The 18,538-nt window shown below is 36.2% G+C and overlaps 3 protein-coding genes across 3 annotated transcripts; all 3 read right to left on the bottom strand.

Moving 5' to 3' along the window:
- Window positions 1-640: 640 nt before the first annotated feature.
- LOC145576282 (uncharacterized) lies at window positions 641-7,803 on the bottom strand. The gene is made up of 5 exons (XM_081634063.1): window positions 7,531-7,803; window positions 7,016-7,164; window positions 6,062-6,223; window positions 2,051-2,166; window positions 641-1,327 (listed from the first exon to the last, which is right to left on the bottom strand). The coding sequence occupies exons 1-5, from the start codon at window positions 7,736-7,738 to the stop codon at window positions 1,306-1,308; spliced, it is 657 nt and encodes a 218-aa protein (XP_081490189.1). The 5' UTR covers window positions 7,739-7,803; the 3' UTR covers window positions 641-1,305.
- Window positions 7,804-10,593: 2,790 nt separating this feature from the next.
- On the bottom strand, window positions 10,594-12,923 carry LOC145576281 (uncharacterized). Its single transcript, XM_081634062.1, has 2 exons — window positions 12,526-12,923; window positions 10,594-11,662 (listed from the first exon to the last, which is right to left on the bottom strand). Exons 1-2 carry the CDS (start codon window positions 12,858-12,860, stop codon window positions 11,011-11,013), a joined length of 987 nt encoding a protein of 328 aa, XP_081490188.1. The 5' UTR covers window positions 12,861-12,923; the 3' UTR covers window positions 10,594-11,010.
- A 786-nt stretch (window positions 12,924-13,709) lies between these two features.
- LOC145576280 (kinesin-like protein KIN-14U) lies at window positions 13,710-18,087 on the bottom strand. The gene is made up of 10 exons (XM_081634060.1): window positions 17,083-18,087; window positions 16,916-16,999; window positions 16,652-16,813; window positions 16,401-16,507; window positions 16,096-16,280; window positions 15,612-15,779; window positions 15,239-15,457; window positions 15,105-15,142; window positions 14,815-14,942; window positions 13,710-14,721 (listed from the first exon to the last, which is right to left on the bottom strand). Exons 1-10 carry the CDS (start codon window positions 17,264-17,266, stop codon window positions 14,299-14,301), a joined length of 1,698 nt encoding a protein of 565 aa, XP_081490186.1. The 5' UTR covers window positions 17,267-18,087; the 3' UTR covers window positions 13,710-14,298.
- Between the last annotated feature and the right edge of the window lie 451 nt (window positions 18,088-18,538).

Below are 18,538 nucleotides of genomic sequence, written 5' to 3'. Positions count from 1 at the left end.
ACAGGCAAGAGAGTTTGAATTTCAGGCGAGGGATCGGGGATGGGTTACGGGTTTCAGGCGAGGGGTGGGGACAGCGATTAGTGCTTCTTCCGAGGTTCAACCAGCCTGATGCGAGTTTCAAGCGGTGGTCGGGGTGGAGGCTGGCGGGTTGAGTTAGGATTTTCCGACAGTTGGGGGAAGAGTAGGCGTTGGTGGGGAGGCTATGCTGGACGCTGGTGGTGAATGGGGAGGGGGAGAGGACGACGTTAGCTGATATGGGTGGTCCAGCAAGAGGTTGGTTTGGGCGGGGATTGGTTGTCCCGGTGGCAGGAGAAGGGGAAGGGATGGTTGCCTTATTTTTTTTAAAAAATTTGATTTAATTTTAATTTGATTTTCTTATTTTAAACCAATAGGATAGTAACACGTGCGCCCTCAATCGGAAAACAAGTCGGAATAAAGGAAGGGTGGTGAAACCTACTGGTTTTGTAAAATAGGGGTGGTATTTTTTAATTTAAAAAAAAATAGGTAGTTAGTTCAACACAGGGTACATTTAGGGGTGGTTATTTACAAAAAAATCCAAAAAAAAAGTTACCCGATTATTTTCGATTGCATATTTTAACAACTTCAATAGTAAAGTGTCATACCATGCTTGTTAAAGATATAATTTGATTGCACAATAGATATTGCGCAACAGTAAATTACAATATATGAAATTGCAAATTCAACAAATTGAATTGAACATCTGAACTGTGGTATGCTTGTATTATCTATCCTGGAGATAAAAAAAATAGTTATTCTATGAATTACACAATCAACATGTGTAGTCAAGTTTTTCCTCCAACATCACCATAGCACCGAGTATACAAGTTTTCTTTGCATATGCAGAAGTTCCAACGCCCGGAGTTCAAAATTCCCATACCATCAAGAGCAACTTCATCATATAATGCAATAACTAATCAAAAAAAAATGAGGTAGCTCTAGAACAAGTAAAATTCTTATCTGACAAATTTAATAAATATGGAGAAACATTGGGCAACTAAAAAAATTACTAGTAAAATTTCAAGAAAGACTTTTTCTCAAAAAACTCTTCGGATTCATCAACTATTCAACCCAGAGCACAGCAAGTACTTCAGGAATTCAGGCACAGCCTTTCTAGACATATCCTGAAATTATCATGAAACTCATGTCCTGAATGTGAACATACCTAATTGCAGTGAAACAAGAAAGTGATCAAGTCATGTGATTTGTGTTGAGTACTAATTATTTCCTCCAAACACAATGATCAGTTGATGGAGCATCTTTGGAATAATCCTCTCTGTAAGCCAGCTACTTGTCTTTTCCACAGCACCTTCACAAAAGCCATAAATTAAACACGGGTATTACTTTCAGTACATTGTTTATGGAGTCGTAAAATTCTGCAGCAATCTTGCAGCTTGCAAGCAAGGCCACAGATATAATTGTTCTCAAAACATGTGACATGAATTCAACAATGAAGAAACCGTGCATCCAGTTTAGTCTGTGATAGTATAGGGGAGATTCATCCCAAATCTACTGTGTAGGACTTGGGAAAACTATCCCCATCTCAGCCTCTCAGGCATTGAGTTCACCTGCTTTGATGTGATTTTGTCTTTTAATTTGATGTTGTCTTATCTTTTCAGATCAAACTTAATTTATTTTTTTTGATTAGAAATTATATATGAAAGTAACAAATGTATCTTAACTTCATGATCTGATCTGATTTCTAATGATCTGACATGATTTTTATTCCCTGAAATAAACACTTAAAAGCATCAATAGCTGGAATATTTTCATGCACCTGTCTCCCAAAAATGACCCCCCTATTTGGACAAGAAATTCCCAAACGACCAAACCTATATGACTTTAGGGATAGATTTCTCATGCCTTGTGTAGGACTACAGTATCTCTGGTCTGAAATTCTGAACCCAATAAAGGATCCTCGTCCACAATTCATGCAAAAAATAGTCACACTCTTGTAAATGAAGTCCGACTGTTGAATCTTAATTCGAAAAAAAAAAAAAAAAAGTGTAAGTGATGGTCGATGAAGAAGCACCTTTTGTATCTCTTTTTGGAACCACATGGACAAAATGCATTCCGGCTAATCTGACCAGTCTGAGCCATATTTGATTTAGCACGATCAAGAGGTGTTGAACCCATCAATTTTTGGACCTACGCAGAGCAACTGGTCAAAAATCAATAACAACAAACAGAAGTTAAATCAGTTGCAACAAACTATTGATGACCATCCTTATATCCTTTCCATATTAAAGTAAGGACAGGTGTGTCTGAACATGACAGTGTCATATATCCATTAGTTAATATCATACGGATTTAATGGTGACAAAAGTGTAAAATCTATAGTTCTCAGTTTGCTTGCATCTTGCGATCAGCAAAACTGGTTGGAAGTTGCACAAATAGACAAATCATGTCTACTTAATTTCAGGTCAGAATCGTCAGATCCCAGTTCAAAAATTGTCTAAGCTATATATATCTAAACCCTCTCAATCTTCAGTCTGCAAGATGTCATGTCCATAGAGGTCCCTGAAGTTTCCACCCATACAAGTCCCAGAGATTTGAATAAAATAGCAGAAGTAAAATCAACTGTGGAGAAAGACGCATTGCCTTCCAAGTTCCAACACAGGTTCTTGATTCAAAAATCATGTTATCACTACTCTACCATTCGGTATTTGATTCCTTCAACAATAATCATGTCATTATGAAATTACATAGATTAAGCACCAATTATGGACTAAAAGTAAGAAGGATGATTATTGAAGAACAAGCTATATTTGACTGAAATAATGCAAATTACAGCCTTGCCCATCTTTCGAGAGGAATGACACTCCCAAATCTACAAACAAGTCACTTATCACAATATTCAACATGCTTTCCCTCTCACTAAATTTTTTTATTTATAGAGCTAGCTCCTTAGCATTCTGTCCATGCTATGCTAATTATGCTGGACATCCAATACTACCCCTTTCTTATACACACTGCATAACACAAATATATAGTCTCCGCAATAGATTTAACCAAATCAGTATAGTTGCCTTGGTTGAAACAGTAAATCACCAAGGCAGTTTAGTGTATGTGTCAGCACTCCCAGTGAGGGAAATGATGAGGGATCCTTGGCAAGTCAGTTGAGTAAAATGAGCTAAAAGGCCATGAAGAGAGAAAAATTCTATAAGATGTGTTGATTGGAATCCGAAGATTTTGGAACAGCTGTTTATGAAAAATTAAACTTCCTAGTTCCTAAAGAAAAGATATTTTATCTCTTTTAATGGCCTTGGCATGTGAATTAGCTGATTAAGTCATAAAGCTTATATTTAAAACCGCTGTACCTTATTGATTGTTGCACAGGAAAATGATAGAGATAAGTGAGGGTGAAAAAAAGTATAGGAAAAAAAATGTGTGAGGATAGCTCAATTGGGGGGGGGGGGGGGCAGCTTTAATAAAATCAGCTACCTAAAACTGACGTGTAACACTTAAAATGAAAAGAATGTTTAAGGTTGTGATTCTTTTGAAGGTAGCAGAGGGTCAGAGAAGAGGGATTGGGACCTTAGGTGATGGTTAGGATTGGGTTGATCAATGTGACGAGAGAAAAGGAAAAAAAGTTAACATGAGAAAGAAAAAAGGAAAAATGATACATTTGATTAATAGGTGCTAATGAGTACACTCACTTTAGCTTGTGTTGCTCCTTGCACACAAGTTATAGTTGGTGTCATACATGCTAAATTTTCCTAAGAATTTTACATTAATAACAATGTTTCTGTCACAAGTCAATCATCAAGGTTACCCTATCATTCTCCCTTGATAAGGAATATCCCAAAGAGGTACATGTAACACTTCATAAGTCGTTGAAGTATAATAGACAAGCTACACATTATCAGAAGCAGTTTCGGAGACAAATATTCTCACATATTGTATGTAGAGGAGTTCACTCAAATTGGCTACAGACTCATATTACACCCTTAACCATACCAAATTTACGGTCAAGTCTCAAATTATTAGTCATATATATATATATGAAAAAGTAGATTAAAAAGTAATTTTATAAGATTTTTGTCAAGGTCACCCTATCATTCTCCCTTGGTAAGCCTCATGCACGTTCATATGGACAATATATTACTTAATTGAAGGTTTGGTATAACATATATGATTGATGTGTTAGTAGCTTGAAGTAGCTTAAAGAATAAGATATGTTGAGTGTTGATAAGAGTAGAGAAAGAAGTTGTAGATTGGCAGAGCACCAAGCAATTGAACGTGATTATTATCAATACAATCCTATCTAAGTAATTTTCCCAAATCTGATTACCAAATTCTTCATTAATTTTTAACAACCTTCTTCTAAACTCCCAAAAATCTACTGTTCTAGAGAGAATAGCTACGCACCTAAGAGTCATCTTGATTCATAGCCGTTATATAAATTATCAACTGTATATGTGATGTGTCCAATTTATATAGTATTTTACCCCCGTCCCTTGGTCATAATTGGTAGTGTTTTTGGCTCTTTAGAGCCACTTTTATTACTAATATGTGTTTTCTAGTGTTTTTGTAGTTTTAGTTGAGTTTTATAGGGAATTGCACTCTTGGAGCATTTTCCCGAGATTTTATGGAGCGACTACAAGCATTGGAGGAGCACGACCATCTTTCATAGCCCAAGATCGGTTAGAGTCATCGAACCGGTGATTAAGGGCTCAACTTATGAGAAGATGAGGCATTGGACCGAATGATTAAAGCCCCAAGGAGGATATTTGGTTTGGGCCGAGGTACAAGCCTAAACAAGGAGTCCAAGTAGCCCGAAGGGTCTCCGCCCGATGGCGCGCCTGATCGGGCGGTGCCGCGCCCGATCGGGCGCGAGAAGAGAAACATTCATTGGGAGTAAAAAGGCGGGCCCGATCGGGCGGTGCCTCGCCCGATCGGGCGCATGTTGGCATTAGTAGATTTTTAATCGTCGATTAAGTTTGTTTAGTTTAGGATTCTTGCTTAATATGAATACTTTTCCGTTAAGCAAGTTTAGTATCTTTTTTTTAGACTCTTTTTTTTACCTTCTCCTTTAGACTTTCTCTCTCTACTTAGATTATTATTTCTCTCTACAACTTTGTTCTTAATTCAACTCTTTAATTCCGATTACTTTGGTAACGATTTCTTCTTCTTTAATCTCAGCTATTTACTTTATTTCTTTCATCATGTCTCCTTTAATTGCTTTGATTAGTTTAGTTTTAATTATGTCTGAGTAGTTTTCTTTCTAGGGTTTATGGGGATCCATAAATAACATGAAGGGATAATTTATTGTTGTTGATTGTCAAAGCTTGATTAATTTCCTATTGATTGATTTAATGCTCTGTGACTAGATTAGGCCTGATCTTTTATGCATGAGTTTGACAATATTGATTCGAGATTCGAGAGATGAGAATTGATGTTTAGGTCTAGTTTCAATAGGCAGGTTAATTTATAAATGGTTAAGTCGAGATTCGAGAGATGAGATTTAATACCGGTAGATTAATTCTGTGATTGTAATACGTAGCAAAAGCCCTTTATGATCTGATTAATTGATGCATTGGTGATTGATTATTATGTTTTACCCTGAAATATTATTTATTGGTGAACCTATGCCCTAGGTCTTTTATTATTTGATTTCCTCCTACTTTTATTCCTTCCCACTTTCACTCTTAGTAGTTTAGTTCCCTTTTATAATAACAAATTGGTTACTTGATAATTTAGATTTTAATAATAAATTAGGAATAGAAAGACTCGTTTCCCTGTGGATTCGACCCTTCTTCCCTACCTACATAGTTAGTGGATTTAGGTATTATTTTTTATTAGGTGATTACGACTTTAGCCTGTCAATATGTCAGAAGATCTTTTCACAACATTCTTGTAATAAAAATTCTGATTTTCTATGTTCTCCAACTATTCATGTCATGCACATTGTAAATCAAACACTGAATATTCAAGGTTTCAAGAAAATACTAATGGCTAAAGAAGGATCAATAAATAGATAAAAACAAAAATTTAGGAAAAACAAAAAAAAACAAAAAGTGACCAAGGAAGGAAACAATACCTCGGCCATGCTCTTTGGCATTGGTTTTCCCTCTTTCTTTAACTTCTGTAGTTTATACTGAGCTTCTTTAGCCCACGTATATTTTGCCAAAGTATTTTCAACATCAGCTATCGTACACTTGCACTGCTTTGCTGCTTCTTGTTTTTGACTGATTTGGAGATTCTACAATCAGTGAATGAACATAGCAAAGACTCGATCAAAACATAACTTGAGATGTGAGACTTAAAGTTACACACACAAGCAAAGACAATAATAAAGACAAAAGGAGGGTTTCCGGCTTTTTTGAGTCAATGCTGCAATTATAACTGAAAGTTTGCTAAGCACTAAAATTATAAAATTAGAAAAGGAAAAAAAAAAAAAACGGAACCAAAACTCAAGGATCTTAAAAGAGTAGAACTACTATCATCTTGATACCCCCTGCAGGCCCTGCCCTCCCACAGACACACCACTGACACCAGAGAAGAGAAACTTGACCATTAAACCATCCATTAGGATAATACTTCATAAAATAAATTCCAAGGAATGAATAATCCAGTTGAAGTACCAACTACATAAAAAATCCTGTGATGAACGTTGGAATAAATATAGTAGGCCTATCCAGCAAGTCTAAATTTTCAATTTCAAACAGCAGAGCTACATACAAAACAAAGAAAGAAATTCACTCATTTTGTTAACATTATATTAGTATAATAAAAAAAAACACACTATACATTCAAAAAGTCACCACATTGTCCCAAACTTAACAATATGACATGATTTAACTAAAGACAATCTAAAATAGATTGGCCTTGAGCACACACTTCCCCGTCGCACAATTAAGGTAGGGGTACAGGCGTACAACTACTTATTCAAGATGTGAAGAGATTTACTGCAAATCCCAAAACTATATATGTAACTATTCTTTCTGAATGAGGGTGTACATATATAAATTATACAAGCAATAATCTCTCTAACCTCTCCATTTGGATCAAAGTTGGCAAGATATCGAAGAATTGCTTCCTGCTTCTCAAAAGCATCAGCAAACGTCGCTTCACTGCTCCGACCAACTACATACTGCTTCAAAGATCCCAACTTCCTCGCCTTACCCAACTCATCAGCAAAACCTTCAGTGACCAAAGGAAAGTACACAAGATAATCAAACTCTCTGACAAACATACAAGTAGCATAATGTGACTTTCAGCTGCAAATAGTAGCAATCAAGCAATGTATAATCCCCATAACCCCCCAACACCCTCATTGCCCGTTTGGTAGGCAGTAATAAATCAGCACGACGACAATGCATTTATAGCATCATTTTGTACAGATTGTTTCGTTACAATGTTCACAGAAATGCTTGCTTGACCATACCAATATAACAATTTATTTCATTAATTTGTGTCAAAAATACTTGAAAAAAAAGTATAAAAATAGAAAATTCCAGAAATTGAAGAAGACCCATATCATAAAAATGGAAGGAATTAGGAAATTACTGTAAAGGGTGAATTTATCTTCGGTAGAAACCGAATCAGAGGTGGGTTTTTTGCCGGTGAAAACCCCTTTAATCGAGTCCATCCATGAGCCATCAAGGTGCGACGTGGCAAAAATCGAACGGTACTGTGATGGAGTTTGGTGACAGTGAAGGTGAGAGAAGAAGAAAGAGGAGTTGTTTCGAATGGTACCCAGAATTCTGTGCGCCATTTTTGGATTATGATGAAGGAAGAGTTTTTGCTGTTCTTTCTTTTGTTGGTTAGGGTTTAAGAATTAAGATCAATTGGGGGTTTTGCTAATTGCAATTTGAAATTCCAAGCAAAAATTATTTTTTTTTAAAGCAAGGTGGAAAATCAATTCATTATATCCAGGGATGTCAGTGGGGCGGGTTAAGTAGGAGACCCGCCCCATCCCCGTCCAGTGGGGGTGGGGATGGGTCTCGGTTTGGCGGGTGGTGGGGCGGGGATGGGGATAAAAACCATACCCGTCATGGGTGATGGGGCGGGGGTGGATTTTAAGTTATACCCGCCCCGCCCCACTTTGTACCCGCCTCATCCCCACCTCATACCCACATCTATATATCTTTTAAAGTAAAATTACATACTTTTGTAGTATTTATAAAATAATTACGTAAAATACAATATTAATTATAATATTTTGTACGACACTAATATTATAACACAAAAATGTGTGTAGAACGTTTATTTTATAATTCGTATTAATTATGTAGGATTGTGTATTTGAGATACGGAGATTAGGTGGATCTTGGGTGGGGATTAGGCGGGTCTTTGGTGGGAGTTAGGTGGGGATGGATATCCAAGTGGGGGGTGGGGCGGGGATGGTTTTGGAGTTGTACCCGGTGGGGCGGGGATGGGGATGAAAATTGGACCCGCCGCGGGGATGGGGATGGGGATGGGGATGAGGATGAAAATATTAGGTGGGGATGAGGATGGGGATGAGAAGGCCAACATCCGCCCCGCCCCGCCCCATTGACATCCCTAATTATATCCGTCAAGGTTTGAAAATTTGGAAAACTTTGAAGGGATAAATTCATACATATGTGTTCAATATTAAATCTCGTTTTCCATCTAGTCTAGCAGCTAAATGAACAACTGTGTAACCCACTCGCTTAAAATGAACACAATTAAATAAAGAATACACTTCACTAATATGACTAATATCATCATAAATTTGATAGATTGGGATTTGGAACAGCCCCTCCCTGCTTCTCTTTAATTGCTTGGACTACACATCCAAAAATGACATTAGTGAACACCTTCCCCAAGGCCAACTCCACACCATGGCGTGAAGTGAGCTGATGTTAAGTAAGGTAATTATGCTAACACCACTAGTTCCAAAAATGTAAAAGTTCTTCAGAATGACATCATATAATAAAAGACATAGAATACATATATTTTAATAATTTAGAGTTTTTCTACGGCGACATATGTGGTATACACGGTAAAATGATAAGTTATATTTCGTTACCGGAAAATCCAAGTTTATATCTGTGATAAACTTGGAATGTTTAGCACATGGCAATTTCGTGATAAAATATCTTCAGAGTCCGTGCCTAGACAAATAAACAATGGTTTTCCATATAAAAAAGCTCTGACATTATGCCAACTTGCATAAACAAACAAAGTAACGGTTCATAGTAACATTATTCTTTGCTCCGTCACTACTTAACCACGGTAACTCAAGTTGAGATAAGGTTTTATCCCCTTTTAAAATTATCTTCTCATCTTCGTCAAGAGAGAGAAACAGAAAATATACTCGAAAACATGAGAAAGAAACAGAAAAGAAAATCAATAGTCTGTCCATGAAATGAGTATTTGGTGGGATCTACTTCTCTTTTGCATTGGAGTGGGTGTTGTTTAATAGATGTTGAGTGCCATATTTCCTTGCCTCCGTGTCTAAGTGGGTGAGCAATTGCATAGCCCTAATAAGCCTTATGTCTGGTTGGGTGTTAAAAATAATTTCTTTTTACCCCTAAGCTTTGCATAAATGGCTACATACCTTGCATTATAATCTGTTCGAAAGACCAAACTTAAAATCGTTACACATTTGTGCAACTAGATCTAGATGACTTGCTATCCTTATAGTTGTTTTTAAACAGTTCCTTCAATAACACGAAGTATTTTGATGTCTAACGTAATAGGTATCACCTTGATATCACGCATGGTAGATTCGTCCATCCACCAATCTACAACTTTGGTCACGATCCCCTTCTAGAGATGGCAAATGGCTCATGCAGTCATGCCTTTTTGGAAGTGGAACAACACAATAAAACTTGTTTGAACCCATGGTGCGTCATGGCTCGTTGCCTCGTTGTACATGGGATTGTTCAAGCTAACCACTAACGAACTTAAGTGTTGTAGATTAAAACATCTTAGAGCAAGTTTGATATAATTAATCCCAACTAATTGAAGTTATCATCAAAAAGCTATTACCAGATGATGAAAATTGGAACTCGAAGCATGACCCAACAAATAGTTTATGCAAGAAATCTGGTCTGAACTATCGAAGGGGATATACTAATGCCATGTATACCCGAAAAAGCTATGTATAAGCATCATGACACTTGCAAAATTTAGCTGTACTCTGCGTGAAATTATCCCTGCAATTTCGTACTCGAGAATTTTTGATGTATTGATCATATTGGGGAGCAGTAAAATGGGGGACTCCTCTCAGAATTCTTTAACCTTCCTGGAAAAAATAATGCACCAATGTTTCCTTACTACTGAAAAGCACCGCAAATGTGAAGTCAAGGCTAACAAAACATTCACAGAGTAACAGGTATATGATGATCTTTCCAATGGCAACACTAGAGCACCTGTAACATTTGAAAGGGTAATATTCCAAAATTTCAACATAGAGCAATACCTATGAGATGTTTGTAATTAAAGGGAATAGACTGCATGCCATATAGTGACCTTCAAGATCTAAATATAAACAGGTTAAAACCCATGAAACCCATCTGCATTTCTACAGCGTCAAAACAAGTCCTGAAACATAAGAGCTAGTAAATGTCGTTATGCAAAGTGAAGTATAACAAAGACACATGAATATCAAAATCAAATTTCAATATATGAATCAAATATTTGTTTAAATTAATTGTACAATCTACAAAAATTACACATAACTTACAGTAAGCAAAAAATGAAAGTTACTGCACAGCCACTAGAATTTCCAGTTCTTATTCTGAAAACAAGGTGCAGCACCAAAAGAGAAAAAAACTAGCTCCTTGTGTTTGGAGAGTTGCTAGTCAGCTTAAAGTACAGATCTTCGTGAAATACTGCACAGAGAGCAACCTGTCATAAACTGATCGGGTTTCCTTCCTCTGTGCATAGCTCTAGATTAACAATGGATCCCCCAGATTTCAATACTATACTTAAAGACACCAGGACCCCCAAGGTTCCTTTCAGATGACAAAAAGTACCATATGGTATAAGCTTTTGTGATTTTACCTATCAAACTATTTAAGCTTTCACTCGCCGAAACTCAAACCAAATTTCATAATGATTGAAAAGCAGACTATCATGTGTGCGCTTTCCCACATACTCGAGCCCTAAGCTTGAAAGTCTCTTTGTACACTCATCTCCACCTAACCGAGAACAGAATTTTACATTGTGGGAGACAAATATTCGACCATCTGGCTTTAATTTAGATGCTAACCGTTCCAACCCAACCCAAACAAGTTTATCAGGCATATGTAGGAAAACTGCACTAGCATATATCAGATCATATGTAACCTCAGATCCAAATCTGCTAAAATCCATGTCTTCACCTTTTACAATAATAGGGCGCTTGTGCAACAGACCCTGAGATGGAAGCTCATATCTAAAAGCCGCCATAAGAGATAACTCGTCTCTCTCTAGACAGTGAAAGTGCTCAGGTTTCAAGTACCGAATGAAGTGCAATCCCACTCGAAGTGTCCCACATCCAATTTCAAGAACCTGAGCATCAGGGCTAAGGTGAGCAGACTCCGCAAGGAATTCAAATACATCTCTGCCCCCAGCCCATGGTTCACCATAGTTACTGTGATGCTCTTCAACAAGGAGCTCACCGGGGCAGGGTAGAGCAGTGTGGTTATTGGCCTCATCACCTTCATAATGAGATATACCCTTGTACCTGAAACATATAAAGCGGTTTGTTTGAATTTCTAGCTACTTAAATAGATACAGAATATGATTGCAGACATTGCGACAAAAATAAAGCAAAGCAAATTCTTAAAGCACCCACATCCTCTGCTAGAGAGCTTCATGACTGACCAAACATTATACGCACAAACCATTAAAGAGGACTAATGCAGTCAATCGAACACAAGGCAACAAGCAGCATAACATAAGTTTATTGCTCAGGACAAAAATTTCTAGAAGGTAGTCCTTGCACTATATGAATGATCACTCTATCAGCTTGTACTAGTCCATTCCTAACAAAGTTACATGTAACTCCATTCTCATTACCACGTATCAATCAGACCGTGAATGCTCTTAGTTTCCGGCCATTATTACTCAACCAATAATGAGATTAGCTATGCAAGGAACAGTAATTATAAATTACAAACAACATCACATGATCACTGATCTCAGTGATCACACAATATAAGCAAAGAAACATAATCATTAGTTTCAATAACCCTTCACAACCACTCAAAACATGTTTATATTGCAAATCATAAGCCTAAACCTTGATAATTGCACAAAAATCTGGCATCTTAACAGCAACCAAAAATCACTCAAATTTGATATTACACCTACTATATTAGATAGTTTAAGTCTCAGGGGTGTAACCCGAGACCTCGGATCAAATCCCGTCTACATCACTGTCCTTTGCGACTCCCCATTCCCCAAACAAAACACCCAAATTTGAACTCCAATAAGCAAATATGATCCAACATTACTAAAAAACCACCTCAACAAATCATAATAACTTCATTAATTCAATCAAATAAACCAAAAACCTAAATTAAATTGAGAGAAAAGGGGGCATACTGCCGAAGATCTTCAAGCTGTTGAACCCTAGTACGAGGATTAATCCCTTTACGCAAAACATTATCCTTCATATGCAACCCATTAATTCGGATCTGATCCCGAACCCAATCAATATCCTCGGTTGATGTCGAAACCCTTTCCACGGATTTTCCAGAAGATTCGGGAAATGTTTCGGTGATAGCAGGGGAAGAAGGGCAAGAGCAAGTGGAGGAGAGAGAAGAAAGCAAGAAGAAGAGAAAAATGGCGGCAGTAGAAAGAGCAAGAACTAGGACTGGTACTGTGATTACAACCCCTTTTTGTTGTGAGGTTGAAGATGATGACGAGAGTAGCCCCATTTTTGTTTCTGGGTTCTGGGTTTGTTTCGAGTGTTTGGAGGGAGCTGTGAGTTGTGATGTTCTGTTCTATAGGGGATGACTCTAATCTAGAGTTGTTCGCGGTCCGGTTTGATGACTTAACGTGGTTTGGCCTCGGGCTATCTAATGTCAAACCACATTGTAAACTATGATTCAATGCAGTGTGGTTCAATCATATTATAGAAATAAATCGCGTAAAGATAACTTATACAGGTATTTACCTATTTCAAAAATAAAAATTAGACTTAACAATTACTCTATGAATTATAAACGACATACAAATAAGTTGTAAGTTTGTAACGTATGAATTAGTTATTGGCTCGAGCGACATCTTGTGTGATCTTATGCGACATGGAGTACTTCACAAAGTTATTTGATACGACGTAGTTAAGACTACATACTTTATAAGGAGATAAATGGTTTGATTTGAATAAAGTAATAACCGATGATTAATTGCAAATGTAATTGGAAGACATTCATTTGATAAGAATTAAATTCATAGTTGAGTTTAAAAGACCTCAAGCCTGAACAATCTAAAAATGTAATGTATTAATAATCCCTTAAAAACTTATAAGTGTAGACGAAACTTGGCAATAAGTAATCTATCACGTATAGATTTTATAATTAAGAGATACAATGTAGAACAAAGTGTTGACTTATTTGATCTCACCTCAAATCCTAAAGGTGAAACAATAAATAGCTTACATCAAACAATGATGGAAATTTTAACGCACCAAGAATAAGTAATTAGCATTGGTTATGTTTTCCTAAAAAATAAAAACATTGGTTATGTCAAAATATTCTAAAGATATACACCAAAAAGTGTCAAAATCAACAAACCAAACTAATTTATTTTTATATATTTCAGTCAAAATTTTACAAGTTTATGTCTATTTTAGTTACACACCTCAAAAACCAGTAAACCAAAAATCCAACATACAGATTTATACCCTTTTCCTCCCTATGTCATACATCAAACTTTGGGCTACACATAAAAAAGATAGCCTTTCAGTCTACGAGTTATCCACCCAACACACAATGTAACTCATAGTGGATACCTAATAAGCTGTTAATCACAGCTAACAAACTTGAAAAAAGCTAACAAACCAACCAACAAGTCCTGTAACATCACCCAGAAAAGCACCACTTGCAGTCCGAAAAAGAAAAAGTCCTAGGAAGGATTTGAGAATGATCACACTCATAATCGGATTATGTAAAGGAAGCAAACAAGAATTTTGGATCAGATAAGATTTGAGATCCTTCTCCTATGACGAATGTATGTAGGCTTGCTGTTCACAAGTGATGGTGTCACTGGTTTATTACGTGCTGAGGAGGCAGATTTAGGTTCTACATTACTGCAGTTTTGAGTCTCAGTGGGAACATTCTTCGCTGCTTTATCAGGATGATGTCTACTTGCACTTCATAGAACTGCTTTAAGACGAGGCTCAAGAAAACTAAGGGACTGTGAAGCTGAAAGTTGCATGGAGCTTCTAGTCCCAGACCTTAAAACTCTTGCTGCATAGTGATTTTGTCTTTCTGAAGCACTGTGCCTCAGGCGACTGATAGCAGTGGGAGTCATATAATGTGGCAATGATTTTCTTTTGATTGGTTTTTCAGAGTCACAAGGGGTGTCTACAATTTCCTTGGAATCAATTTTGGTGTGGTCTGTGATGTTTTCTTCATCTTCTGTGCTGTCGCAGGCAACTGCATTAAGCCGTTTTTTCTCACTAAGAAGTGATTCAGCCTTCTGCAATTGATCCCTGACTTTTTGGTACTCTTCTTCAGCTTCTCTCATTTCATCAGAAAGCTCAGCTATTTTCTTTTGCTTTAATTGCTTTATTTCCTAAAGCAAGAGATACTCAAAACATCAGTATGCATAATGAAAGCTTAAACCCAATTATCCTGAGTAATAGACAAGATAACAAGTATGGACTACCTGAGGCAACTCTTGGTTTGATTCTATGCCTCTTGCCCTTTTGGCGAAACTCATAGAGCAAATGGTCTCCCCTAGATCTTCTTCAACAGGACTTATATGCACGATCATCAATACCTTAGATTCGTTTCCTGAAACCAAAATGTAAACACAAAACACAAGAGTTTCAAAAAGAGTTATTCAAAAACCAAATCATAATATATGCAGAAAGAAGGTATCACAGACATAGTAAAAAATAATTGCAGGCTTGACAGTTGATCTTTGAGCATGCACAAAACAAATGCAAAACTTACCAAGCGAATCTCTCAATATTTGGGTAAGTTTGCTATTTCTGCAGATACAGATGGCTTCAATAAGATTATGCATGACTAAAACAAGTGGAAAAACCACTCCCTTAAACTTGGATCGAGTCTGTATTTCAACGTACCTGTAGGGAACATGAGTTCTTTTTCGTCTGAGTGAAGCAATAACGTCACCCAGAGCAGACAGTGAGAGATTTATGGCACGCCCCTCATCTAATGTTAGACCAGTAGCTCCAGTTTTCAGCAACCGTTCACTCCCTCCAAGATCAACCATCCACAACTTGCTAGTTCTTGTTTGACCTTCCGGTGCATCTCCATGATGAGAAATGGTGATCCTCATTAAGCTAGATATATTTAAAACTAAAACAGATAACGTAAACGCCTCACCAAAGTAATCCAATGAAATGCACAAGAGGGCTGGGCTTAAATGAATAGATAAGAAAAAACAAGGCACACACAGAGACCACAGTATTTAAAGGGATAGGAAGCAGAACCCACCAATGCGATCTGCTAGACACATCATTGACATTAGTGGATGAAGTTGCACGAGCTCGTCTTCCCTTAGTATACCACCAATTAGCCTTTGAGAAATCAGAGATGGGCACTTCTGTAAGGCCTTCAATTTCAACAACTCCTTTTGCATCAACTTGAACATTCAGCTGGTTGCTGTAATGCACCCAACATAGATAAGATTATGAGAGGATGCCACTCGAATCCTTAGGTACATCATAGAAGTATATGCTAAGTACTCCCTACATTCGATATTGGCTGTCCCTTAAGGTCATAAACAAGCTATTTAGGATGTGTTTTATTAACTGACAGATAATAGTGCGTTGAGATAGATTTTAAATGAACAACGTAACAATGCATAAACATATGAAATACTCCGTATTAATTTTTAGGTGATAGATAATAAGAATGACAAGAATTAACTATGTCAACAGATAATATGGAATGGAGTCAATTAGGAATATGTAAATACCATCGTGATACCGGTTCATATGCTCTACGAGTTGGTTTCGGAGCCAACAAGTCCTTTAAGTTGCCCATGTAAACTTCCAACATGCTCATAGAGAAAGTAACAGAAGCAGTAGAATGCAAAGAGGCATAGTGAAAGAGCTCTTTAAGAGCTCGAGGAACAATGCCAGGCTGATCATTCATCCCATCCTATAAAATCGAAAACACGACTCATGAGATCCATTGTCAAAAATGAGAAACAGATCTTTCCTTGTACCATTACAAAGCTAAACTATCACAAAATCCGACTTGGAAGATTCGAAATCTCACCATTGTAAAGGTCTTTCCAGTACCAGTTTGACCATAAGCAAAAATACACACATTGTGCCCATCAAGTGCAGATCTGAGAATTGGTTCAACCTCAACAAATACATCTTCTACAGAATAATAAGCAATATAAAATCTTACTAAAACTGATCAAACAAAACAACAGAAAAATTTAACATTGAAAGCAAAAACATACAACTAACTTCTAATTTATATTACATTATTTTGCACTAAGAAAACATTAAAATGCTAACCTTGAGTTGAATTTTGGCAAAACACCTTATCAAAGTCAAATCCCTTCTTGCTTCCAGCTGATTTAACAACAACTTTATCCAAATCAACTACAACAGGATCATCATTTTTGCTGATATTGCTCCATAACAATGGTCGAATTCGACAAAATACTCGAATGCTTCCTAATATAATCATTAATATGAAATATCAGCATCAAACTAACTCTTAAATAAAATGTACATTACTCCACTGTAAAATAATCAAATTCATAATACTAATAATACCTTTAATGTCCAATATCTTATTTAACAACCCTCTTCTCTTTTCATCCAAATCCTTTTGCTTAGACTTTAATCCCATAATCTCTTCTGCATAATCATATAATTTCAACAGATTACTAACAAAAACTTTAAAAGGGTAAATAACAGTTAAAAATTTCAGGAACATTTACCTTCTAAATTTGATATTAATTCACTGAGATCACTCTGAGTGTTCTCAGGGACCACATTATTTGTTGAAATTATAGGAATTTCCTGAATTGTTGAAATCCCATTTATACCATCTGAAAATTTCAGAACCTCATTTCCATTTTCAAATGGGATTGAGATCTCTTCTTCAGCACTAGTGATTAACATTTTTCGTACTCGGAATCAATATTAGTATCCCGTCTTGCTACAAGATGAGCTACCGTATTACCCGCCCTCTTTCTTTGGCTTAAAACATAAGCAAAATCTATACTACACTGAATACTGTTATACTTCTGTTCAACAGAAGAAAACAGAACAGGAATTTCAGAGAATAGAGAGCCTGTAAAAGTGAATGCAGAGAGAGTACAGTACAGGGTACAGGGTGTAGAATCAATGCCCAAAGAACACTCATTCCCAGAATAAATTCAAAAGTAGAAAGTGAATTTTAATTAGATGAAGTGAAAGTGAAGCAACTCTAGCATTTTTATGTAATTTTTCTTGAAACCCCAGAAAAAATTAACAAGATTAGAAGAAACCCAGAAATTAATTTGGGAAAATCAAGAAGATATAGAATGAAAAATTAATCAAAATGTTAATCTGGGAATCAGTGATATTTCTTTTTTGTTCAATGAATTGATCATCACAGAAACTGTAATTTATGAGGGTAAAGTTGTGTACTTTTGGTACAGTTTATGGGTAACCAATCACTAAGCACTGACATAGATGAAATACTTAAATAATAAAAAAAATTGAAAAATCCCAAATAAAAAGATTAAAAATTAAGGAAATTGGATGAGATTAGATCCAGAAGATTAAATTGTTTTTAAGTTGTAAAGCAGATATTCAGACAGGAGCGTGGTGGGTCTGAAATGAACAGAAGAGAAAATGGTAAAAGTGGAATTAAGGTAGGGAGAAAGTTGAGCCATCTTTTTCTTTACACTAATCCATAACTAATCTTGTTGCTTTATTAACTAATTATAAGTCCTAAATTTGTGCTCCAAAAAAAAAAAAATTTAAACCATAACAGATTAACCCCTATACGAGTATTAGTAACACTATAACCGAGTAACCTATAGCCAGCCACATACCCCGTATTAAAGTTAGTGTTTCTTAATAGTTGTAAAAATTTGACTTTTGTATTATTCTAACCCTATTTTCTAGATAATATATAAAAATCAAATAATATCGTATTACTATGTTGGATTAGTTTAGGTATATATTTGTCATATATAGACTTTTTCAATCGTACATATTTTTATGATCAAACTTATGTAAACATCTCAATGTAAATATCCTGAAACGAATGAGGTAACATAATTTATTACTTGATCATTCTGGCTATAATCTCGAATAGTGAGACAAATATAGTCTAAGTAACTTCGGATACCAAATTCTATCATTACTTTGGATACCATACCTGGTAACGTACCTGGAAATAGT

This window comes from Chenopodium album, chromosome 13 (assembly GCF_948465745.1).
Source record: "Chenopodium album chromosome 13, dcCheAlbu1.1, whole genome shotgun sequence".
NCBI lineage: Eukaryota > Viridiplantae > Streptophyta > Magnoliopsida > Caryophyllales > Amaranthaceae > Chenopodium > Chenopodium album.
This window is presented reverse-complemented; position numbering and strand designations above follow the sequence as displayed.

What these genes read in the sequence shown, in the direction of transcription:
- LOC145576282 (XM_081634063.1), bottom strand. Translation starts at nt 7,738, where the DNA reads ATGGCGCACAGAATTCTGGGTACCATTCGAAACAACTCCTCTTTCTTC. An exon ending in AGATAAATTCACCCTTTACA is followed by an intron (nt 7,165 to 7,530) that starts GTAATTTCCTAA and finishes TGGTCACTGAAG; the next exon opens with GTTTTGCTGATGAGTTGGGT. An exon ending in ACTTTGATCCAAATGGAGAG is followed by an intron (nt 6,224 to 7,015) that starts GTTAGAGAGATT and finishes CACTGATTGTAG; the next exon opens with AATCTCCAAATCAGTCAAAA.
- LOC145576281 (XM_081634062.1), bottom strand. Translation starts at nt 12,860, where the DNA reads ATGGGGCTACTCTCGTCATCATCTTCAACCTCACAACAAAAAGGGGTT. An exon ending in CAGCTTGAAGATCTTCGGCA is followed by an intron (nt 11,663 to 12,525) that starts GTATGCCCCCTT and finishes TATATGTTTCAG; the next exon opens with GTACAAGGGTATATCTCATT.
- LOC145576280 (XM_081634060.1), bottom strand. Translation starts at nt 17,266, where the DNA reads ATGTTAATCACTAGTGCTGAAGAAGAGATCTCAATCCCATTTGAAAAT. An exon ending in TATGAACCGGTATCACGATG is followed by an intron (nt 15,780 to 16,095) that starts GTATTTACATAT and finishes GGTGCATTACAG; the next exon opens with CAACCAGCTGAATGTTCAAG. An exon ending in CAAACCAAGAGTTGCCTCAG is followed by an intron (nt 14,722 to 14,814) that starts GTAGTCCATACT and finishes CTCTTGCTTTAG; the next exon opens with GAAATAAAGCAATTAAAGCA.